General features: G+C 45.0%; 1 protein-coding gene across 3 annotated transcripts in view; it reads right to left on the bottom strand.

Annotated features, from left to right (window-relative positions):
• GRIP2 (glutamate receptor interacting protein 2) overlaps positions 1–24,345 on the bottom strand; it is a 92,393-nt gene that overhangs the window by 28,632 nt on the left and 39,416 nt on the right. For 2 of the 3 annotated variants that reach the window (XM_040408437.1, XM_040408438.1), the window contains exons 2-12: positions 22,571–22,651; positions 20,128–20,263; positions 19,899–20,044; positions 17,610–17,693; positions 16,625–16,700; positions 6,626–6,771; positions 5,042–5,189; positions 3,829–3,998; positions 3,110–3,235; positions 2,622–2,780; positions 2,195–2,381 (exon numbers count right to left, since the gene is read on the bottom strand). In XM_040408437.1, the coding sequence (XP_040264371.1) occupies positions 2,195–2,381; positions 2,622–2,780; positions 3,110–3,235; positions 3,829–3,998; positions 5,042–5,189; positions 6,626–6,771; positions 16,625–16,700; positions 17,610–17,693; positions 19,899–20,044; positions 20,128–20,263; positions 22,571–22,651 (1,459 nt within the window). The remainder of the gene's footprint in view (positions 1–2,194; positions 2,382–2,621; positions 2,781–3,109; positions 3,236–3,828; positions 3,999–5,041; positions 5,190–6,625; positions 6,772–16,624; positions 16,701–17,609; positions 17,694–19,898; positions 20,045–20,127; positions 20,264–22,570; positions 22,652–24,345) is intronic. The other variant, XM_040408439.1, reaches the window with a different exon arrangement.

Here is a 24,345-nt window from a genome sequence, read left to right as displayed (position 1 = left end):
TGGTGTGAGGTCTGTATAGATACAGAGTTTGCTCTGGGGTCTGTGTAGATAGACGGTCTGGTTCAAGGTCTGTATAGAGGGAGGGTCTGGTGTCTGTATAGATGGGGGTCTGGTGTGGGGTCTGTATAGATGGGGGTATGAGGTCTGTAGAGATGGAGATTCTGCTCTGGGGTCTGTATAGATGGGAGGTCTGGTATGAGGTCTGTAGAGATGGAGGGTGTGGGGTGGGGGCTGTAAAGATGAGGGCTTGGTGTGGGGTCTATACATGAGGGTTTGGTGTCAGATGATGGAGGGTCTGGTCTGAGGTCTGTAAAGATGAGAGGGTCAGGTGTGAGGTCTGTATAGATACAGAGTTTGGTCTGGGGTCTATGTAGATGGACGGTCTGGTTTAAGGTCTGTAGAGATTGAGGGCCTGGTGTAGGGTCTATATAGATGAGGGTTTGGTTTGAGGTCTGTAAAGATGGGGAGGGGTCTGGTGAGAGGTCTGTATAGATGAGAGGGTCTGGTGTGAAGTGTCTATTGATGGGGGTCTGGTCTGAGGTCTGTGGAGATGGGGGGTCTGGTGTGAGGTCTGTATAGATGGAGGTTATGGTCTGGGGTCTGTATAGATGGAGGTTATGGTCTCGGGTCTGTATAGATGGAGGTTATGGTCTGGGGTCTGTATAACTGGAGGTTCTGGTTGGAAGTCTTTATAATTGAGGGGATCTGTGTGGCGGTATGGTCTGGGGTTCCTATCGATGAACTGTCTGGTCTGGGTCTGTAGGGTTGAGCTATTGTGTGGTCTGGATAGGTTTAGGGGCCCGGTCTGTATTTATATTGGGGTGACGTGAACTATTGTGATTCAAATACCTTAGGTTGGGGTGTGGCCTATATTAAAGGGGTGGGGCATAAGAGAAAAGTCTGAGCGCACTGGTGAATTTCACTCCAACTATACGTGCTCAGGTCATATCCTCCACCCATCATGGCCTCTGAGGATTCTGTAACACCCCAGAGTTGTGTTACGACACTCCTCTACCCCGCTGCTATCTCCTATGAGCCTTTAAATTGTCATCTGATATGATTTTGCTCATGTCTTCACAAATGTGCATAAACCATGTTAAATGTAAATTATTGTTGTAGTTTTCCATGTTCACCAGCAGGTGGCAGCAATGTGTTGGTAAGGAGCTGGCTACAGTTTAGTACATCTAAGCTGGAATAGTTCATTCCAGCTTAGCTCCCCCTCTGTGAGCAAAGTGGGCTGCGTCCACATCCTGCAGCATGGGGAGGGAAGGAAGTTAGGTCAGTGTGCCAGCCACCCCTGTTGGGGAAGGCTGTGTGATAGCATTCAGAAGTCCCCCTATATAGGGAAGAAAGCCAGGATCTAGTCTCGTGCTGAGACATTGATCAAATCCCCAGCCTGAGCCCTGCAGCCACAGCTGGATGAAACAGCAGACAACCTCCAGTTCCAGGAAGAAAGCATACCCTGAGAAGATAACTGAGTAAACTCCAGAGACCCAGGAGAAGTCCTATTCCTCCTCAGCTAGTCAGTCCCCATACAGCAGAAGATAGAGAGTGCAGAAGCCAAATTCCTGCCACAGTATAGAGCTACAAAGCAGACGTCCTTTCCTGCAAGCTCCAGGTTAATAGAGCAGAAGATAAATTCCTGCCAAACATTGCCAATACCTGCTGGGACCAAAGACTAAAGCTGTATCTTTCTTGGATAAAAGTTACAATCAGTAAAGACAAGTTTGAACTTTATCTAAAGGTCTGGATCTCAATTTCTGCTGCAAAATCCCTCTATTACTCCTACTAGCACTACACTCAATTTATTGCTAGTGAGCCAGGAGTCCGGCCGTACCCAGTTAGGAGACACCGTTGACACCATTATCACCATCATACGGACACATTACACCACTCTGGCATTCCTAACCTGGGACGTGCGTTATAACACCTTTGAGGGCCCTGTGTTAGTACACTGCGCACGCTGCAATTGGCGTCACAAACAAACTATAGACTATTAACCACCCGTATCCTGACCCACTGCATAAGTGGCGTCAGCGTACCCGTTCCTGGTCACTGCAATTCAAAGTCATTCAAAGATGACAACCACCTTTGTGGTGCAGCAATATGCTCAGAGCAGTTGTCATTTCCCCTGCTCCTCCACAGCTCATACATTGCTCAGCAGGGGGCGACGAGGAGCTCCAGAAGACCTCACCTCTCTGCAGGGCTGTCCGGCTCAATGAATCGGATGAGTGGCGGAGAAGACAGAGTCTCCGTGGCAAATATTCCTCCCTGCAGCTGGACACCGAAGCCATTTAAAGGGTCCCCGCGTAGGACAATCTCGGTGGTCTCTGTATGGATGATCTGCCCACCAGGACCCACAGTGCTGGAAGCCAGGGATACTGAGGAGACAGGAGATGACAGTGAGCATTCAAACACGAGATCCTATGGACTTCTCCTATATTCTATAGACTCTAGATCACTCCATTCACACATCAAGCAGCGCCAAGGTTATGAGGAAGGCAGCTCCTATGTGTTCTCTACTCTGTCAGGTACAGAATCTCGTGCAATTCCAGAATGTGGACGCCATCCCTTTAAGAGGTATAGTTGCTATGATGACGACGGCAGTGCAGACCCCTTACTTGAGCTTTTATGGTCCTTCCTACGCTGCCGCCGGCGGGTCATAGTGGTCCTCGGGCTCATCTGATGTGCAGAGCGGGGAAGGGTGTTGGAATTCTGACTGCTACTAAACCCCGGGGTCCCAGCTGAAGAAGAGGAAGAGAGGTTGGTGGCAACCAAAGCTGCAAACGACAAGAAAGGGTTAAAATAAAAACATGATAAAAAATTTAAAAAAGGCAAAATCGAAGCAGCTGCAATTCTTAATTCAGAGCTAAAATCTCCCAGCATTCCCTGCTTGCTCAGTGTCTGCAACCACTTTGCTCCGGTGATCTGCACTGTAAGAAGTGTCGCCTCGACACCAGGGTCTGTACAATCATCTGATGTAGGGAACAGTATCTGCCGAAAAACCCCCGCCTTATAGGAGCTCAGTCTCCCGACCAGCTTGCTGACTGTTTCCAATATCCACTAGCAGGATTGTGAAAGCAGCTCGAGATGGGCGCATTACACGTACATTTACAGTAGTCTTGATTGGAGCTTGGATTCCAGGTAGGAGTCTTGCAGTGCCCTGGATGATGGGTGTGACAGTAGTTGATGCAGGGGTCCCAGCAGTGGTGGTGTTCACTCTTTTGAACTTTAACTGGAAGTATAAGACGATGGGAAATGCAATAAAGTAATGATGAGTATCATAATACTGAAGAAGTGAATGCACCTGGGGCACTAAGATATTACTCCAACCACATCCAGAGCTGCTTTCGGAATTCTGCTAGTTTCCCAACATCTTTTGATGTTCAGAAAATGCTTTGCTGTGATGCATTGAGTGTTCATGGGAGATACTGAACTGCAGCTCTGCACTAAAGCATCAGTCATGACAAAGTATCCTAGAAAACAGAACTATGAATTCAGCTCTGGATGTGTCCCTTTAATGGTGAGCAGTCAGACCATGCCCCATAGATCAGGTCTTTAATAACCAACCAGACGACATACATAATATTCTCACTGCAATCAGGGGGAGCGAAGCCCCCTGCACATGGTGGCGCCAGGTCCTAGGATATAAGCCGCCTATAGACGGCTGCTCCAACCTTGCCCCGTTTGATAACAGCCCTTCATGGATGAGCAGAGCAGTTTCCTCTGCAGACTGACTGCAGGCGGCTGGCTCTGACCTTTACCGGGCCGGCCTGAGATCCCATCACAAAACACTCAGGGGGTGCTCTGCATGCAACGTGGACTGACCAGTCTCTGGTGGCCTCAGAGAGAGGCGGCTGTGATGTGCTGGGAGGATCTCCAGCTTCACATTCTCTGTGGTGCTCGCAAGCAGCTGGGTCGCCTCCATCACAGTGCAATGCTCCGTACTGGTGCCATCTATGGACAGGATGTGGTCACCGGGGTGAAGAGCCCCACAGCTGCAAGAGACGAGGTGCAAATACATATATGAAGAATGTGATGTATGTACACAGTGACTGCAGCAGCAGAATAGTGAGTGCAGCTCTGGAGTATAATACAGGATGTAACCTCAGGATCAGTAATGTATGTACACAGTGACTCCACCAGCAGAATAGTGAGTGCAGCTCTGCAGTATAACACAGGATGTAACTCAGGATCAGTACAGGATAAGAAATGTATGTACACAGCGACTGCACCAGCAGAATAGTGAGTGCAGCTCTGGAGTATAATACAGGATGTAACTCAGGATCAGTACAGGATAAGTAATGTATGTACACAGTGACTGCACCAGCAGAATAGTGAGTGCAGCTCTGGGGTATAATACAAGATGTAACTCAGGATCAGTACAGGTTAAGTAATGTAATGTATGTACACAGTGACTGTACCAGCAGAATAGTGAGTGCAGCTCTGGAGTATAATACAGGCAGTAACTCAGGATCAGTACATGATAAGTAATGTATTGTATGTACACTGACTGTACCAGCAGAATAGTGAGTGCAGCTCTGGAGTATAATACAGGATGTAACTCAGGATCAGTACAGGATAAGTAATGTAATGTATGTACACACTGACTGTACCAGCAGAATAGTGAGTGCAGCTCTGGAGTATACTACAGGATGCAACTCATTATCAGTACAGGATAAGTAATGTAATGTATGTACACACTGACTGTACCAGCAGAATAGTGAGTGCAGCTCTGGAGTATAATACAGGATGAAACTCATTATCAGTACAGGATAAGTAATGTAATGTATGTACACAGTGACTGCACCAGCAGAGTAGTGAGTGCAGCTCTGGAGTATAATACAGGATGTAACTCAGGATCAGTACAGGATAAGTAATGTAATGTACACAGTGACTGCACCAGCAGAATAGTGAGTGCAGCTCTGGAGTATACTACAGGATAAGTCATGTAAGGTATGTACACAGTGAATTATACAAATTCTAGATGTAAAATGATATTTAAATAAACTGTAAATTACTTTATCTTGGACATACTCACCGGTCAACCACACTGGCAGGTTTAACTTTGTCAATAATTATGACTTGCTTGTTCCGGTGAGTGCCAGTGCTCAGGGATATGCCCAGCGTGGATCCTGGAGTCTTGGCTATTTCCACTAGCAGAGGTCCTGATGCATTTGTCACAGTGTCTGGGTAGACAGGTAGATAGATATAAGACGATAGATAATCCTGTTTATATTCTAGGTTATGGTATAATCTAGATACATCAGTGCAGTCCTCCATGAGTTAATCTGTCTTTACAGAAATCCACAGAGAAGACGCTGGATTTGGTCCAATCAATTAATTTCCTGCATCAGATGATAAGTGGGGTGACTGCGCCTCGGAGGGTTCCAACTTGTTAAAGGACTCCTAGCGAGACGCAGCAGTAATCTGCCTCTCAGGGGTGAGAACAACGTGCCAGGACTGGTGCAGACACTACAGTACAGTAAGAGTAGTCCCTTCCTCCTGCTTAGAGTGCACAACTGAAATCACGGCTGACCCACAAGATGACACATGAGTGAAGCCATCATTACAAATTTTTCCTGCATCGCTTGGTTCAAAGTTGTACCGATTACTTTCTTAATGCATATCAAAATTTACTGCACGGAGAATGTTGCATGAAAAAAATTGTATCTACCTGCAGCCACCACTAGGAGGAGCTGACAGCATACAAGTGTATACAGAGCCCAGTGAACTAAACCAAATCTGTCTTCAGTGAGCTCCCCCTAGTGGCAGCTTCAGGCAGAGAGAATCTACGTCTGAAGTTCTATTTTTTTTAAAGGGTTTCTGTCACCCTGCAAAACTCATATTTTTTTTTTTGGATAGTTAGATTCCTCATAGTGCGATATAGGAGAATATAATGCTCTTACTTACTTTCATGCGGCCGATTCTTTATAAAACAAACTTTTATAATATGTAAATGAGGGCTCTACCAGCAAGTAGGGCGTCTACTTGCTGGTAGCTGCTGCAGAAATCCGCCCCCTCGCCGTGTTGATCTCCTCCTCCGGCTGGCCCTGTCAGTAATTCAAAAATCGCGCGCCTCGCGTCATTCGGCGCAGGCGCTCTGAGATGAGGAGGCTCGTCTCCTCAGCACTCCCTCAGTGCGCCTGCGCCGATGACGTCTTCTCTTTCGGTGATGTCATCGGCGCAGGTGCACTGAGGATACGAGCCTCCTCATCTCAGAGCGCCTGCGCCGAATGACGCGAGGCGCGCGATTTTTGAATTACTGACAGGGCCAGCCGGAGGAGGAGATCACGGCTGGCCCTGTCAATCAACACGGCGAGGGGGCGGATTTCTGCAGCAGCTACCAGCAAGTAGACGCCCTACTTGCTGGTAGAGCCCTCATTTACATATTATAAAAGTTTGTTTTATAAAGAATCGGCCGCATGAAAGTAAGTAAGAGCATTATATTCTCCTATATCGCACTATGAGGAATCTAACTATCCAAAAAAAAAAAAATGAGTTTTGCGGGGTGACAGAAACCCTTTAAATGTTATTTAACTCTTATTTCAATTCTTCTGTTTTTAGTCCTGATTAATACTGTAGACAGAATACTGCATTTCCATTCCATAAAACACCAGCTCACCCATAAGCGCAACATCATATTCAATCTGGAAGACTGCCTCCTGGCTGCACTGCCGGAGTATATTCAGAGCATCACAGAGAGGAACATTGTGCAGAGCAATGCCGTCCACACACAAAATCCTGTCCCCAATTTTCAAAGTTCCTTCCCTGAAACAGGAAACATGACAAGATGAGCACAGCCAGTCACCAAAAACAGGACAACAGCCAAAGGGAAAAGCAATCCATTGCTAACACGTTATAGTAGTTATGTCACAGCTGTGTCATGGTCTGGTATTGTGGACCATGACACTTTTGCCGTGCATGCTTGTTGCTAGTGGCACCTGTGTGAGCCACCCTTATTTGTTATATTGTTTCCCTAGCTCTGTCTGTGTGCGCCCTCCGGCGTGTTTCTGTTTTCCCTCTCCCACCTGGTGTATGTTGTTATGGTGTGGGCCTCGTTTGGAGGTTATTGTGTTGTGGTGTGTTTCCTCCGAAAGGGGGTTGCTTTCCCGGAAGGGGTTTAAGCAAACAGAGCAAAGGAAACAATATAACAAATAAGGGTGGCTGACACAGATTTTTACGTACAGCCAGGGAGCAGAGCTCCTACACAGACTGACAAGCAAAATCAAACTGACCTTAGGTTCCACCACCCCAACATATAAAGAGGCCTGAGTTCACACCCACCACACCTAGCAAACACACCTTAACCCCGTGCACACCAGGATGGGAAGGGACACACAACTTAAAAGGGGAAGTGTCAAAACATGCAAAAACAACATGTTGCCACCAGCAACAAGCATGCACGGCAAAAGTGTCATGGTCCACAATACCAGACCATGACACAGCCGTGACAAGTTATATTCTGGTACATAGGAGCAGTATTATAGTAGTTATATTCTTGTACATAGGAGCAGTATTATAGTAGTTATATTCTTGTACATAGGAGCAGTATTATAGTAGTTATATTCCTGTACATAGAGAGCAGTATTATAGTAGTTATATTTTTGTACATAGGAGGCAGTATTATAGTAGTTATATTCTTGTACATAGGAGCAGTATTATAGTAGTTATATTCTTGTACATAGGAGGCAGTATTATAGTAGTTATATTCTTGTACATAGGAGCAGTATTATAGTAGTTATATTCTTGTATATAGGAGCAGTATTATAGTAGTTATATTCTTGTACATAGGAGGCAGTATTATAGTAGTTATATTCTTGTACATAGGAGCAGTATTATAGTAGTTATATTCTTGTAGATAGGAGCAGTATTATAGTAGTTATATTCTTGTACATAGGAGAAGTATTATAGTAGTTATATTCTTGTACATAGGAGGCAGTATTATAGTAGTTATATTCTTGTACATAGGAGCAGTATTATAGTAGTTATATTCTTGTACATAGGAGCAGTATTATAGTAGTTATATTCCTGTACATAGGAGCAGTATTATAGTAGTTATATTCCTGTACATAGGAGGCAGTATTATAGTAGTTATATTCTTAACCATATTTCTTTTTATTGAAAGAAAAATTCAGGGCCATGACCCACACAAGACATTACATTGATGACAATATGGTACCAAATAGTATCCAGCATACATGTCAAGTGTAAGCAATACAAAACAGTTATTATCATTGACCCTAGAGTGATATCCAAGAAAAGGAAGGGGGAGGGGGAGATCAGGAAGGGAAGGAGGGGAGGGAAACAAGGAGGTGATAAATTTCTGCTCTATTATGTAAAGTTTCTATAGGCTTTCCATGGAGACCACAATTTTAGGAAGCGAGAGCGTGAGTTATTTTCCCAGTGCGCTAGCTCCTCAAAACGGTAGATCTGGTCCACTTTATCAGTCCACATCGGGAGAGTTGGTGGGGAGTCATTCTTCCACAAGAAGGGGATAAGTAATTTAGCTGCTGTGAGCAGCATCGTTGGAAGGTCATGTTTGGTGGGTGTGAGGGAATTGTTCGGACACCATAGCAAGATAAGCTTAGCATCCAGTGATATCTTAGTATTACATATTTGATTAACTAAATCCTCAATTAAGGTCCAGAACGGTTGAATCTTTTGGCAGAGCCACCAAATATGTGACAAGGAGCCAATGTCCAGGCCACATCTCCAACATTTTTCAGAAATTTCTGGGTTCAATTTATGCAAGAATTCAGGTGTTTTGTACCATCTACACAGGAGTTTAAAGGAATTCTCCTGAATCCTCACACAACGATTGAAGCCGTGTGAGTGAGCTAGTATGAACGCTTTCTCTGGCTCTGTAAGGGATATGGAGAGCTCCCGTTCCCATGAGGCCACAAAACGAAGCTCCGGGGGCAGGGAGGAAAGCATTTCTTTATACATCTGAGATAATGGCCTAAGGGGGGGTTTTGTTGCCAAGACCTTCTTTTCAAGCCAGGAGGGCGAGCTACTATCAGAAAATGGTCCGATACACAATTTGGTATCTCTTTGGAAATTTGCTAGGTGGAAAAAGGGTGCTGTTTTGACCTCAGGGAGGTCCATTACTGAATCCCATTTTAAACAGCCATCCGGGAGAAGGACATCCCGCAGAGGAATATCAGCGAGCTTAGACCAAATCCCGGAGGGGTTTAACACAGCTGGATGGATGTGGCTTTGTAGTAGTCTAAGCGGCATACGAGTGTTAGGGAAGTTAAAGATACGGGACTGAACCATTTTGGACCATTCCACCAACATGCCTTTCCAAACCGGGGACGTATAACAATGATTAGCAGAGATAGGCCTAATACCCCATAAAGTAAGTAATTCTTGGTTAGACAATAGTGCATTTTCAAGACGGGAGCAAAGAGAGCTAGATTGGCGAGATATAATAGTTACGCATCTGCCTAGTTGTACAGCAGTATAATAAAGCTTCACATCTGGCATCCCAAAGCCTCCGAACCTCCTATCCCTTGTGAGGACAGAGTAAGCAATACGTGGTGACTTGCCATTCCAAAGAAAGCGTGTGAATACCCTACGTATTTCAGTAAAATATGAATTTGGAAGCCAAATAGGGAGGGATTGTAGCAAATACAGAAATTTGGGAAGGATAAAGGTCTTGATGTAATTTTTTCGTCCTACCCAGGAGACAAATGGGAGTTTCAGGTTTTGAAGATGTGTCCGGACCGTTTGAAGAAGCGGCAGGTAGTTAAGGGAAGCCAGATCTTGGACATTAGCCGAAACATGAGTACCTAAATACACAATGTCTCTGGAGGCCCAAGTGAATGGGGCAGCACGCTTAAGATCATTAATCACTGTTTGTGGACAAGAGATATTGAGTGCCATGGATTTCCCATAGTTAATTTTAAAATTCGATATAAACCCAAAATCTTCAAATATGAACAGCAATCTGGGCAAGGCTTCCCTGGGGTTTGAGGTCATGATTAAAAGGTCATCCGCGAATGCCGCAGCAACGTGTGTACAAGATCCTATTTGTAAGCCCTTTATCTCTGGGTCCATTCTTATTCTACATAAAAGAGTCTCCATCACTAAGATGAATAGTGCAGGAGATAAAGGGCATCCCTGCCTTGTCCCGTTAGTGATGCGAAATGGTGGTGACAGTGACAGTGTTCCATTAACTTTGACCATGGCAGAGGGGGTCGAGTATAACGTATAAATGGCAGTAATAAATTGGTCAGGTAGGCCAAATCTCAACAGGGTCCGCGACATATAATGCCAACTGACCCTGTCGAAGGCCTTTTCTGCGTCCGTACTTACTAGCACCAAGGGCTTAGATGATCTTTTAGCCCAATTTACAAGATGCAGAAGCCTTATTGTATTTTCTGACCCCTGTCTGCCATGGACAAAACCCACCTGTTCCTCATGGATGATGTCAGGCAGCACATCTTGAAGCCTAGAGGCCAAGATCTTCGCCCACCACTTCACATCACAGTTTAGCAGAGAGATCGGCCTATAGTTGCTGCAGCATGTCTGATCCTTATTCTCCTTATGTAGGACAGTAATGTGTGCCAATAAGGAATGGGGGGCAAGGGAGCCACCAGTGAGAAGATGATTGCACAGGTTCCTGAAGCGGGGAATTAGAATATCTTTGAAGGATTTATAATAAGTGATGGGGAACCCATCTGGTCCTGGGCTTTTGCCCGAGGGGATGGACATGAGTACTTTGTGAATCTCTAGATCAGTGACAGGTCTAGTCAATTGAGATGCCTTGGCCGGGGCTATAGAAGGGAGATCTAAATTCTGTAGGAATTTATCAGTAGCTTCTGAGAGATCACTAACAGATGCACCATCTGGGGGGGTAGATTGTATAGGGTCTCATAAAAAGCACAGAATGCCTTAGCTATATCTGGGGTAGATTTATGTACTTTGCCTTTGGGGTCCTTAATAGAGGAAACAAAGGAGTCAGAGAACTGCTTCTTGGCAATCGCCGACATCAGTCTGTTTCCTCTATCCCCATGTGCATAGGCTTTAAATCGTGAGCGTAGGATCAGCTTTGCAGAGGTTATATTTAATAGGTTTTTTAAGTGTACTCTGGCTTCAGTTAGTTCGGTCAGGGTGCGCTTAGCTTGTGATTCCTTGTGAGAGGATTCAAGGCGAGCAATCTTCGCTAGCAAAGCGTCTAATGCCTGCGTTCTTTGCTTTTTTACATAGGCCCCTAGTGCAATTAGTTCCCCCCTTATAACTACCTTATGGGATTCCCATAGTATGGAAGGAGAAGGCGGGGAATCTGGTGTATCATTTAGCGCAAAAAATTCGGAAAGCGAGGCCTTGATTTTGCACGCGTGGGTGGGGTCCAAAATCAAGGTGTCGTTCAAACGCCATAGGCGTTCTTTTCTCTGTGGTCCGAACAGGGAGAAGTTAATGATAACAGGGGCATGATCGGATAACGTAATACTACCAATCCGGGCTCCAGAGACATTACGAATATGTGAGTCAGACAAGAACAAATAATCTAATCTATGAAATGACATCTTGGCATGTGAATAAAATGTGTAGTCTCGGCCATTGGGGTTCATAGTACGCCAAACATCAAGGACCTTTAATTTTCTCAGGGAAGTTTTAAGCCTTTTCAAAAGCTTATAGGACACAGACGGTCTCCCCACTGACGTGTCCATTGCCGGTTCCAGGGCAACATTGAAGTCGCCTCCCAAAACTAACAGTCCATCAGAAAAAGATGACAATAGAGCAAGGGTCTGAACGAGCCATGGTACTTGGCCTCTATTAGGCGCATATAGATTGGCGAGTGTAACTGGAGAGTCACCAACTACCCCCTTTACAAAAATATACCTGCCCTCAGGATCCGCTGAAGTAGCGGTATGCTTGAAGGGAAGGTTTTTGTGTATAGCTACACTGACACCTCTACTGGCGGATTCATGTGTACTATGAAACCACTGAGCAAACTTCCTGGGAGGAAGATTAGGGATTTTATTTGTCCTAAAATGTGTCTCTTGCAGGAAGGCTACCGAGACTTTATCCCTCAGAAGGAGAGAGATGGTTTGAGACCTTTTGCATGGCTCGTTCAGCCCGTGTGCGTTTAGAGAGGCGACTACAATTGAGGACATGACAATATATGTACTAAGGAGAAAAAGCACATATTATCCATGGAAATATCTGAGAGAGCATAGCATATATGAGCAGAATGAGGAAAGGAGGGGAAAGGGGAACAAGTAAAATAGAATAAAATAAAATAATATAAAATGAGAAAGATAACCAGCAACATGTCAGGCTGGTATAAAACCAGCTCAGATGAAATATTCATCTAGAGAAAAGTAGGTGCCTACCTATCACCATCCAAGACAGGGTTGGATTGGCGAGGGGGCAGGTAAAGCACCTTTTGGTCTACAACAAAAAGGGGAGACCAACAACAAAAAATACTTCCAGCACCGGAATCTATCCGGACATTACCCTGCAAATAGGGAAAGAAAAAGTTGCCTTCATGGAGGTAGAGTTCCAAAACAGCAGAAGAGTGTCCCAGTTAAGATCTGACGCCTCATACATAACTCTAAGCCAAAAGTAAAAAAGGTAAAAAATTGGCTCAAAAACAGAACAATCGTGAACAGGCCACTACCTTCCGCATAAAACACTATGCCGAGGGGCCGGGAGACAGTCATCTCTTATAGTAGAAAAATGAGGTAGGACCTAATATTGGCAGTCCATGTTAGCAGACAAATAGTACCAATGTCACCTTGGTTTGAGCTCAGGTAAGGGCTCCGTCCATCCTGCTGCGACCCAAACGATCTGACTTGTTTGCAGATGCCGTCTGCCAGGAGGACACACGTGGCGGGATAGGCAGGGGGCCATCTTGATCGGCTGGTAGCCACGAGGGGATCTCCACCGGAGGGACATCCAGGGACCTCCAAACTGACTCTAGGTCTGCGGGAGAGCGAACTGTAAGCAGCTTTCCATTCCTGGAGATCGCCAGCCCAAAGGGATATAGCCATCTGAACGGGGTCGACGTCTTCCTGAGGACTTCCAGTAAGGGCTTAAATAAGCGCCGCTTAGCCAGGGTAGATGGCGCTAGATCCTGGAACATCTGAATCGGCGTATTCTCATATTCTAGTACCTCCATTTCTCTTTGCCTTTTCAACAGTGCCGCGGTATCTACAAAACTTAGTAGGCCGCAAATCACGTCACGTGGCGGTTCTTGAGGTTTGGGCCTAGGGCGCAGCGCCCTGTGTATGCGCTCCACCACTATTCCCTCTGCTCTTTCCGGTTCAAGCATCATGGAAAATAACTCACGCGCCACTGTCGGCAAGGCCTCCGTCGCAATAGATTCAGGTAGGCCGCGGATGCGTATGTTGCGCCGGCGACTCCGGTTCTCCTGGTCTTCCAGTTTCAAGAAGGCATCGTTCAATAGGGCCTTGTGAGATGCTAGCACCTCTGATGCTTTGCCTTCATAGGTCAAAATGGCTTCTTGCGTGCCTTCTAATGTGACCACTCTCTGGCCTAGATGTTTTATGTCGTCTTTGATGTCCGCCAGATCTTGTTTGAGAGGCGTAAGGGCCGATTCAAGAACCCGGCGAAGGGTCCGCTCCGATAGAGGCGGATCTCTGGGCCTTCTATCTGAAATATCAGAGCCGCTGCCCGCATCAGAGAGTTCTCCTGCGTCGGAGTCATGAGCATTAGACGCCGCCATATTGGCGCCTTTCTGTGTGGCAGCTCTCGGCGTTTTCCGGAGAAACTTCTCCATCTCTGGCTGTTTGGAGTGCCGTGGGGTCGACTCTGAACTTCCTCTGATCTTTTCCTTGCCAAGTTTCCCCATAATAGAGTAAATTATAGGCTTATATAGGGTTAGTGAGCCGGAATGCTGGAGGAGCTCAAGCTTGTGCGGCCATTCAGCTGCGTGGCTAGGCTCCGCCCCCCATAGTAGTTATATTCTTGTACATAGGAGCAGTATTATAGTAGTTATATTCTTGTACATAGGTGGCAGTATTATAGTAGTTATATTCTTGTACATAGGAGGCAGTATTATAGTAGTTATATTCTTGTACATAGGAGGCAGTATTATAGTAGTTATATTCTTGTACATAGGAGCAGTATTATAGTAGTTATATTCTTGTACATAGGAGCAGTATTATAGTAGTTATATTCTTGTACATAGGAGCAGTATTATAGTAGTTATATTCTTGTACATAGGAGGCAGTATTATAGTAGTTATATTCCTGTACATAGGAGCAGTATTATAGTAGTTATATTCTTGTACATAGGAGGCAGTATTATAGTAGTTATAGTCTTGTACATATGAGCAGTATTATAGTAGTTTATATTCTTGTACATAGGAGCAGTATTATAGTAGTTATATTCCTGTACATAGAAGCAGTATTATAGTAGTTATATTCTTGTACATAGGAGGCTGTATTATAGTAGTTATATTCTTGTACATAGGAGCAGTATTATAGTAGTTATATTCTTGCACATAGGTGGCAGTATTATAGTAGTCATATTCTTGTACATAGGAGGCAGTATTATAGTAGTTATATTCTTGTACATAGGGGCAGTATTATAGTAGTTATATTCTTGTACACAGGAGGCAGTATTATAGTAGTTATATTCTTGTACATAGGAGCAGTATTATAGTAGTTATATTCTTGTACATAGGAGCAGTATTATAGTAGTTATATTCTTGTACATAGGAGACAGGATTATAGTAGTTATATTCTTGTACATAGGAGGCGGTATTATAGCGGCTATATTCTGGTATATATAAGGCAGCATTATAGATATATTCTTGTACATAGGTGTAAGGTTGCTAAGAGAGTTATTAGCATTTAACCCCTTTATGTCACACTGTTCCCTGGACATGGACACCTGCAGTGTGTTGAAAAAACGTATTTGTCAGATTACAGATTAACCCTTGCATCCACTCCAGGTGTCCTTCTGAAGCCGTGCATTACTTTGCGTTATCGTTTTGGATGAATTTTCCATGTGCTTAGCTGAGCAAATTAAAATGACAAATGCTTTAAATCATTCCCGATATCCGACAGCGTCTCACTTTGATCAGTACAATCTTCTTAGGTCTGCCTGTCACCGCTGGGGCACCTGCATATCTTAATGGAAATTTTTCTCATTGATTTAATGTTAAGAATCAAGAGACTTTAAGAGATGGGGATTCTGCAGGGATTCGGGCAGCCTAGTGTACAAGGTTACAGAGTCAAAACCGTTCTGGAGCGGTGTTAGTAGATTCGGCGACGGCATGAAGGATGATAGGTCGGTCAAGGTTATATGGAACGGTGAAGCCATTAGAACAGAGAAGAAAGGAATTTCCAAGAAAGCTTTACCCCTTAAGGACATCTTCCATACATGTATGGGTAGTCCATTCGTTAAAAATGGCACCCGCTCCAGACAGCAACATTTTCACCATTGCCCAAACTATTAAAATATAAATGTACTTATACCGTTCAGTGAACACCATAATGGAATAAAAAAAAAAAAAAAAAAAAAATATAAAAAACTGTAATTAAAAGTGCTACAAAGTCATTCACACTCCAAAATGGCATCAATAAAAACTACGCACACAGCTCCATAGATAAGGCTATAAAAAAGTTATGGGCGCCAGAACATGGCGATGCAAAGAAAAACACATTTTTTTAAAATATTAAAACACACAAAAAAACTACATAAATGTGGCGACACCGTCATCGCACTGACCCAGAGAATGAAGAGAACGGGTCAGTTTTACTATCTCGAAAAAAAAGAAAACCCATAAAACTATGGCGGAATTGCGTTTTTTTTTTTTTTTTTCAGATTTCCATTCATTTTAGAATTTTTTTCCAGCCTTCCACTTATATGATCCCATTGTAAAGTACAACGTGTCCTGCAAAAAATAAGACCTCATTTGACTATGCAAATGAATAAAAAATTAAAAAATAAATTTTTAAAAAGTTATCGCTCCGGGATGACAGGGAGTGAAAAACGGAAGCCCAAAAATGGAAAATCTGCCTGTCCTCAAGGGGTTAAAATAATTGTTCTCCAACCGGGGGAAAAACTACAACTCTCAGCATACTACGACTACCCAGGGAAATGTACTTTCAGCGGCTGGAGATCCCCATTCTAGACAGATTTACCGGTGGAATGAAAGTTCTGTTCCGCTCCATCATACATTTGCACAGTAATTCGTCACTGTTATCCTGATCTCTGCTTGCTGTCAGTGAATGGTTTAGCATTCACCCTTGCAAGAAACCAGATGATCAGACTTGTCAGGTCTGGAGATTGCAGGATTATGTCGATTTAGTTTGCATTTTGAGCATGCAGAATAAAAACAATCGTACACCTGCAGCTCGCTGCCGTCTGTGGCGGGGAGTAAATCTTCCCTTAAAGACGGGAATTTTATTTAAACGCTGGAATTAGAAGCGGCGCTCATCCGCCGTCCTGTCTGCGGTGGAATTAAACCGACATTAGCAGTCATTTGCAATATGCCTCCCGCTCCCTGCCTGTTGTAAGTAATACGGGGACAGATTTATGAAAGTGCCAGACTGTGGATCCTGCTGTCGCTGAGTTTAACCCACTGTGCGCCAGGGGCGCTCGCACCACCTACAGACACACAGTCAGGGCTCAGCCTTACCTATCTGCTGGTCCTCCCGGTCTCACGTAGGTTATCGCCAGAGGCCTGGATTTGTGCCAGTCGTCCTGTGCCCCTCCTGCAAAGCAAAGTATAGGCGGTGTTACTTTAAGCATGTTTCACGGGCAATGCCCCCAATAGTTGCAACCCTGGGCTATGTATAAAGCAGCCTGGTCCAAGGGATGGTGCATCCTGTCATGGCTGACACCCAAAGCATTGCATTGTGGGTAAATGGATGACATGCAGTGCAAAGCAATGATGAACTGAATCCCTGCAGAATGAGACAACCCCTATCAGGAAGCAGATCATAGCTGTGCACGATATGCATGGCTGAAGGGAATTGCACCGCGTGCGTCAATTATCTCACAGCTACACCCTGTTCTTAAAAGGGACGCGACCCCTCTGTATGGTTTGGTGCCCCCTCTCTATACGCCACTGCAGCTTTAGATATGGATCTATGTTCCCACGGGAGATGACAAGGGCAGTTCACAACTGAGGATAACATGGGGTGAAAGCTCAATGGAGCGTAAATGGAAAAATACCGCAAGCTGCATCTGTACTGCGCCAGGCGATCGACCCGCGCTGCCCCTAGTGGTAGCCTGTGAGCATGCAGCCTCGTCGCAGACACCGATTGCTCCTGTTCATTTCCAGGCTGATAAGAAGGGTCTTATTTATAGGAAATGCACATTTTTAGACCTGGCTGACGAGGATAGTGACCTTCACAGATGTTACCCTGCTTTCCAAAACTCCTGGACGCAAAATCTGCCTCCTTATGTAGCAGCATGGACGCATGGCATGTACTGCTGCAAAACGAGCCTGTGTGCCATGGCAATAGCTGGGCATCAAACCCCTGTGACGCCATCCCTATTAGTGGTCATCCGGCTTTCCCAGAAACATAAAGAGCTACAATATACAGTAACTGAATAGAACATCTAAGAAGCGGAGAGGCACATTTTAGGGGGAATAGTGCAGGCGCTGCTGTACTCACCCCTCATAACAAAGCCGAAGCTGTTCCCTTCTTTGCACAAGGTGATCTCCAGTGTCTTTGGGATGATGGCGGCATTATCTGGAGCTGGAAAAAATTTAAATAAAATGATGAGACAATAGGCTCTAAAAACCTCTTGGAAGGGGAAATGTAAGATTGATCCAAATACACGTACATCAGGATCTACATCCTTCCTGAAGCGCGTGGACGCTGGGGTCTGATATTAATAGAGGGGATCTGAACGTATTGAAGGGGCCTGTTCGGGTGTGGGACATTAATGCAGGATTTCGGTCTGGTGTCCGATATTAATATTGGGGTCTGAAATTATATAGGTCTCATAGATTGCAAGCTCTTGTGAGCAGGGCCCTCATTCCTCTTGTTGTAATTATTGACTTGTCTGTTGCCATGTTATTTATGATCCCTGAACAGTACAGCGGAATATGTTGACGCTATATAAAGATTATTATTATTATTAGTCTTCTCGCTTGTGGATGAAAGATCGTACTGTCAGTGCTTACTCGTCTGTCGCTCCGCTGATGCCACCATCTCTTCTGGTATTAGTATAGGGGTCTGACATTAGTATTGGGGGGTCAGATATTAGTATAAAGGGGTCTGACATAAGTATCGGGGGTTGGGTCTAGGTTCTGACCTCAATATCAGGGTCGTGTTTGCGGTCGGACATTAGTATAAAGGTTCTGGTCTAGGGTCCGACATCAGTGTCTGGGGTCTGATATTAGTATAGGGGTCTGGTCTGGGGTCTGACATTAATATAAGGGGTCTGGTCTGGGGTCTGACATTAATATAAGGGGTCTGGTCTGGGGTCTGACATTAATATAAGGGGTCTGGTCTGGGGTCTGACATTAATATAAGGGGTCGGGTCTGACATTAATATAAGGGGTCGGGTCTGACATTAATATAAGGGGTCGGGTCTGACATTAATATAAGGGGTCGGGTCTGACATTAATATAAGGGGTCGGGTCTGACATTAATATAAGGGGTCGGGTCTGACATTAATATAAGGGGTCGGGTCTGACATTAATATAAGGGGTCGGGTCTGACATTAATATAAGGGGTCGGGTCTGACATTAATATAAGGGGTCGGGTCTGACATTAATATAAGGGGTCGGGTCTGACATTAATATAAGGGGTCGGGTCTGACATTAATATAAGGGGTCGGGTCTGACATTAATATAAGGGGTCGGGTCTGACATTAATATAAGGGGTCGGGTCTGACATTAATATAAGGGGTCGGGTCTGACATTAATATAAGGGGTCGGGTCTGACATTAATATAAGGGGTCGGGTCTGACATTAATATAAGGGGTCGGGTCTGACATTAATATAAGGGGTCGGGTCTGACATTAATATAAGGGGTCGGGTCTGACATTAATATAAGGGGTCGGGTCTGACATTAATATAAGGGGTCGGGTCTGACATTAATATAAGGGGTCGGGTCTGACATTAATATAAGGGGTCGGGTCTGACATTAATATAAGGGGTCGGGTCTGACATTAATATAAGGGGTCGGGTCTGACATTAATATAAGGGGTCGGGTCTGACATTAATATAAGGGGTCGGGTCTGACATTAATATAAGGGGTCGGGTCTGACATTAATATAAGGGGTCGGGTCTGACATTAATATAAGGGGTCGGGTCTGACATTAATATAAGGGGTCGGGTCTGACATTAATATAAGGGGTCGGGTCTGACATTAATATAAGGGGTCGGGTCTGACATTAATATAAGGGGTCGGGTCTGACATTAATATAAGGGGTCGGGTCTGACATTAATATAAGGGGTCGGGTCTGACATTAATATAAGGGGTCGGGTCTGACATTAATATAAGGGGTCTGGTCTGGGGTCTGACATTAATATAAGGGGTCTGGTCTGGGGTCTGACATTAATATAAGGGGTCTGGTCTGGGGTCTGACATTAATATAAGGGGTCTGGTCTGGGGTCTGACATTAATATAAGGGGTCTGGTCTGGGGTCTGACAATATAGGGGTCTGGTCTGGGGTCTGACAATATAAGGGTCTGGTCTGGGGTCTGACCTCGATATAAGGGTTTGGTCTGGGGTCTGATCTTATATTGTGTCGGGGAGCTGTGGAACAAAGGGAGGAGGTTCAGTGATGATACAACCCATTTACCGACATTGGGTTACCCTGGGCCTCCTTGACCTGTGGGAATGTCCTGCGGCTTTGTGCTTTGCTTTAACCCCTCGGTGTCTGCTAATACTCTTAGAATTGGCAATAGGCGGCATATGAGCCCGTAGATGGCATGTTCATTGACTTACAGGCTGGCGGCAGCTCGTACTCCACCTCCAGCACCACTCTCTCTCCTACGTTCTTCAGGAGGCTGATAATCTCTTCATGGCGCAGTTTTGTCAAGTTAATGCCATTCACGGACTTTATGTAATCCCCGATATTCAGCTGGTCACTTCTGTAGAAAAACAAAATGACAGCTGTGAAACAGACTGCAGCTCGGCAGCACCGATCACTGGGAACCAGGACGGAGAAGCTCACCTGGTGGCCAGGCCTCCCGGCCTCAGGTTGGACACTCTGGGCTTGCCATCCTTGTCTGTGCCCCCAGAGATGGTCAGTCCCAATGTGCTGCCTTCTTTCTTAATGAGCTCCACAATGGTCACTCCCCGGAACTCCTCTGAGGAGCAAAGGATGAGGAACAAGGATTAGTCTTAGCAAATCTCTTCAGGTCTCTAGGATCTCTAACACTTCCACTATTCCAGCTGGATCTTCATATCATAGTGATCCCATAGCCCTCAACTGGGTGACCACCAATATGGTCCCAATTACAGCTGCAAATGGGGTTGACACCCAGCTTTCCAAAAGTCCTGAACAGCGCTAGGAGGACAGCAGCAGGGAACGTAGGCCTGAAGAACCAGGGAAACTTGACATTCAACAGTGTTGGAAGGATGGGTGACAACAAATATGGCTGACAGTACAGCTCCCATTACAGCTTAGAGCCCAAAATATATTCCCAGGTCCTTGCTTTATAACAAGTGGAGGATGGGAGTGGTAGTAATGCTGGCAATGGTCGCTTTACACATGGATCACAGTGGCAACCCTCACACGGATGCTCCCTAGGGCAGTGCAGCGACAAGGGGGCACACCCTTTCTTCCCTTGGGGCACACCCTGAAGTTGGGACTCCTGCCTGGTGGCGATTGGGGTGCCTTTGTTGTTAGGAGTGTGGAGGAAGGGGTCGGCGGATGGTAGTAAATGAATAAATCACTCTTTACTAAACTGCAGGATAGGAGTAGTAGTACATCCAACAATATCAAGGCACAGTGCTGAGCAGTTCACAGTGCAAATCTCCTGGCAATCTAAGGGGTTGAGCCAAGATGCATTGTTAACCCTGACTTATCCATACAATACTATTGGGTATACAAATACAGCAAACCAGAACATTTTTACTTACCATTTACACCAATGTACCCTAATTCTGGGGCCCTGCACTAGTACTGGTCTGGAACACAGAAAAGCTGGGTGAACTGACAACCTCTAGGAAGGTGGCCATTTGTACCCAGCTTTCCCAGAATCAGATGTAATGTACAAACTGTTGACTAGAAATAGAAAGAGACGCTTTCTGCAGTCCATGTATCCCGCATGTAGTTTATGTTTCTAAGCACTTTTACCGAGAGCATTTTCACTCACTTTAAAATTAGATAAATATTCATTGACCCAAAAAAAAGCTATAAAAAAAAACAAAAAAAAGCAATGAAATGTGCTGGGAAGCAGCTGGTGACAGGCTGGTCCAGTGCTCATAGGAATTAAATTAGCACTTAGCGAAAGGGCACAGGAAGGGTTAAGCTGGCACATGGCTCTGATCCGATGGCTGCTGGATGACTGACTGCTCCGCTGGAGTCCTCGTCCTATCAATCTCACCTGCTGCTGCTCGAATTATCAGATGCCCAGGCCGGCTCCTCGCAGGCCTCGCTCACGAGTCTTAATATGACTGCAGATGGCACCTTGCCGGGATATTAATGCTTCCTTGCTGTGGTTTAATTTCGGTCCTGACAAAATTTAAATTATAGTTTCGGGGGTCCCGCTGCTCAGAGGCGACTCGTGTGGAGTCAGGATTATTCAGGGGAGTTAAGAAAACACACGTCAAAAAAAGTCACCAGAATCTCTGCAGCCGTATATTAAGGAAAAATATCAGAGCTCAGCTTCATGTGAGGGAGCCTGGCAAAATACTGACAATGGAGTTCCCCTTTAAGGCTGCTGCCCCATAGTTGTGAAATGCAACTGGTGCTCCTGTCCTCGGGCTGTTTCATGCCCCCACAACCCCCTCCTCACCCCAGAGCAGATACGATATGACCCATGTGCAGATTCACACACCCTATGGAAAATGAAAGGGGGATGTTACTCAGCAATGGCCCCATAAACACCAACTCCTTAACTTTGTCCTGAAGTTACACACGGACACAACCAGTATGCAGGTAGAAAAAAATATATATATAATCTTCCTTTTATGTCATTTTAGGGTGCTAATATTTACACAGGGAATCAAATATAGTGTTGAGCGAACTTGTGTTTTAAGTTCGGCGTCTAAAGTTTGGGTTTGGGTTATTGAAGAATCCAGTTATTCTAAATTCCGTTATGGTCTGTGGTAGCGAAATCCATAATGCGATTCTTTGATAACCCGAACTTTAGACGCCGAACTTAAAAACACAAGTTCGGTCAACACTAATCAAATACCAGCTCCTCTTGGGCGGGGCTGTCCAAATAGGCTGAGACAACTGTCCCCACCTCCAAGGAACTTTAAAGCTCTTCATTTAGGCTCGGGACAGGGTTGATGCCCAAATGGTAATGAGGAGACTTTTTAAGCAATTTCCCAATTTATTGAGTAGGTTCGCTAGGGAGGTAATCAAGAAAAGTGGGTCATTAACAGGTCAGAACTGCTAAAAGCACTGGGCGAATGGGAGCACTTCAATTTCTATGGCTATTCACCTGGAATGCTTTGACGCCTGGAGACCAACGCAACATCGTTCCCTGAAAAGTCTTTGTTTCCCTTGGAGTACGGTCCATCATCTAAAAGAACAAAAGATGGGGAAAATAAGAATATAGAACTGAACTCTGAGGAACAAATGGCACAATATACAAGCATCGGACAGAAACCCCAAAACAACCAAAAACATTTTTTTATTATAACTTCAGGGATGGAGTCACATCGGGGACAGAACTGGTAAAGAGAATCTGCTGCCAGAAGAGGCCCCATACTTTAGGAAAGGCCCTCAAATGGAAAGGTCCTCAGTAGACAAATACTTCCCATAGTTAATGATCAGCAGTTCTGCTCTTCTATTGAGCAGAGAACAGTGGTTCTGTAGGATCATTCATGCCCATGCATTACTTGGATGCCCAATAATTTAAGTGGAACCTCAGATACAAGCTTCTAATGGCAAGATGGGTCCCAACAGTGGTCCAGCTCAGCTTGGTGGTCAGCTAGTTGCAGGCCGCCCTGTTTAATTAAAATGGGTTGTTCATAGTAGACAACCCCTTTAATGGTCCATCCAAGAGCTGGAACTTGGACATTTATCAGAACTACTGGTCCGGCGTTGATATGGACATAGAAGTGGTTGACCCAGATCCATGGAATTCCTCCAGGATGTTCTAGACCAGTGGTCTTCAACCCGTGGCTCCCCAACTGTTGCAAAAATACCACTACCAGCAGCATGCTGAAAGCGGAAGCTTTGCAATAGCTTGAGAGCCATGTGGTGGAAATCAATGGTCTAGAGTCTAGACTATGAAGCATTTCTGGGCTTCATGGCCCTTGAAGGGGCCAGTGTGAAAACCTGAGGATTGTTTAGTCCTTCAATGCTGGACTATTGGAATTCTTCATCAATTGCATGTTGTATTCCTGTATACTCAATGCCTCCCCCCTCATACAAATACATTTATGATAGAATCGCTCTATAACAAGCCGCACAAATGCAAAGCTCCTCAAAGACATTTACTAAAAAAACACGCGGACGGAAAAGAAGTATAAATATGTGTTTCTTCGGCTCTGTTAAGTGTCATCCCTCATACACTTCAAGGCTAGATGCCGCAATCTGTTTGTAGTCTGCAGACCGTAAAGATCTGACATATTTTACACGCTCTGTAACTCTCGATATCTTATGATTATTTTTACTTTTCTTATTTTTATCGGGCTCCAGATAAGAAAGATTTCAAGGACTGAACACGTCCAAGGCGGCTGTGAAAAAAAAAAAAAAGACAAGTTCCACGAAATAAATTTCACATCAGCAGCTTCAGGAGATTGAAATCACAAGAGGAACATGAAGGAACATACTAGAAGGAAACGTACACGATAAGGAGGAGGATTAACGGGGAGACTCTCCTCTGGGATGAGGAACCATCACCAAATACTGGGGAGAAGGCCCCCGCTGCAGTAGAACACTGGGCTGTCGGAAGGGTCGGGCTCATGTACAGGAAGCTCAAGACGACTTCAAATATCCAGAAAATGTAAAAATCACTAAATAAAAAAAATCCCTAAACACTAAGGGGGTCATTTCTTAAGACCGGCGCAAATAACCTTTGTGCCACAATCTGGCGTATATCTGATAGTAAATGACCCTCTAAATGTATAAATTGTGAACATATCGCCCAAGTGTCCTGGATTCGGGAGGGCAGCAGCTCCGTCCTGCGATGCCCAAATCCCTCCCTTGTCAAATGCTGGCAGCTGGAAGTTACTTCTTAGTGGCACCTGGGTCCCTGTTTGCAGACCA

The sequence above is a fragment of the Bufo bufo genome, chromosome 9 (genome assembly GCF_905171765.1).
Source record: "Bufo bufo chromosome 9, aBufBuf1.1, whole genome shotgun sequence".
Lineage (NCBI taxonomy): Eukaryota > Metazoa > Chordata > Amphibia > Anura > Bufonidae > Bufo > Bufo bufo.
Note: the sequence above shows the minus strand (reverse complement) of the source record. Positions and strands in the feature narration are given on the sequence as shown.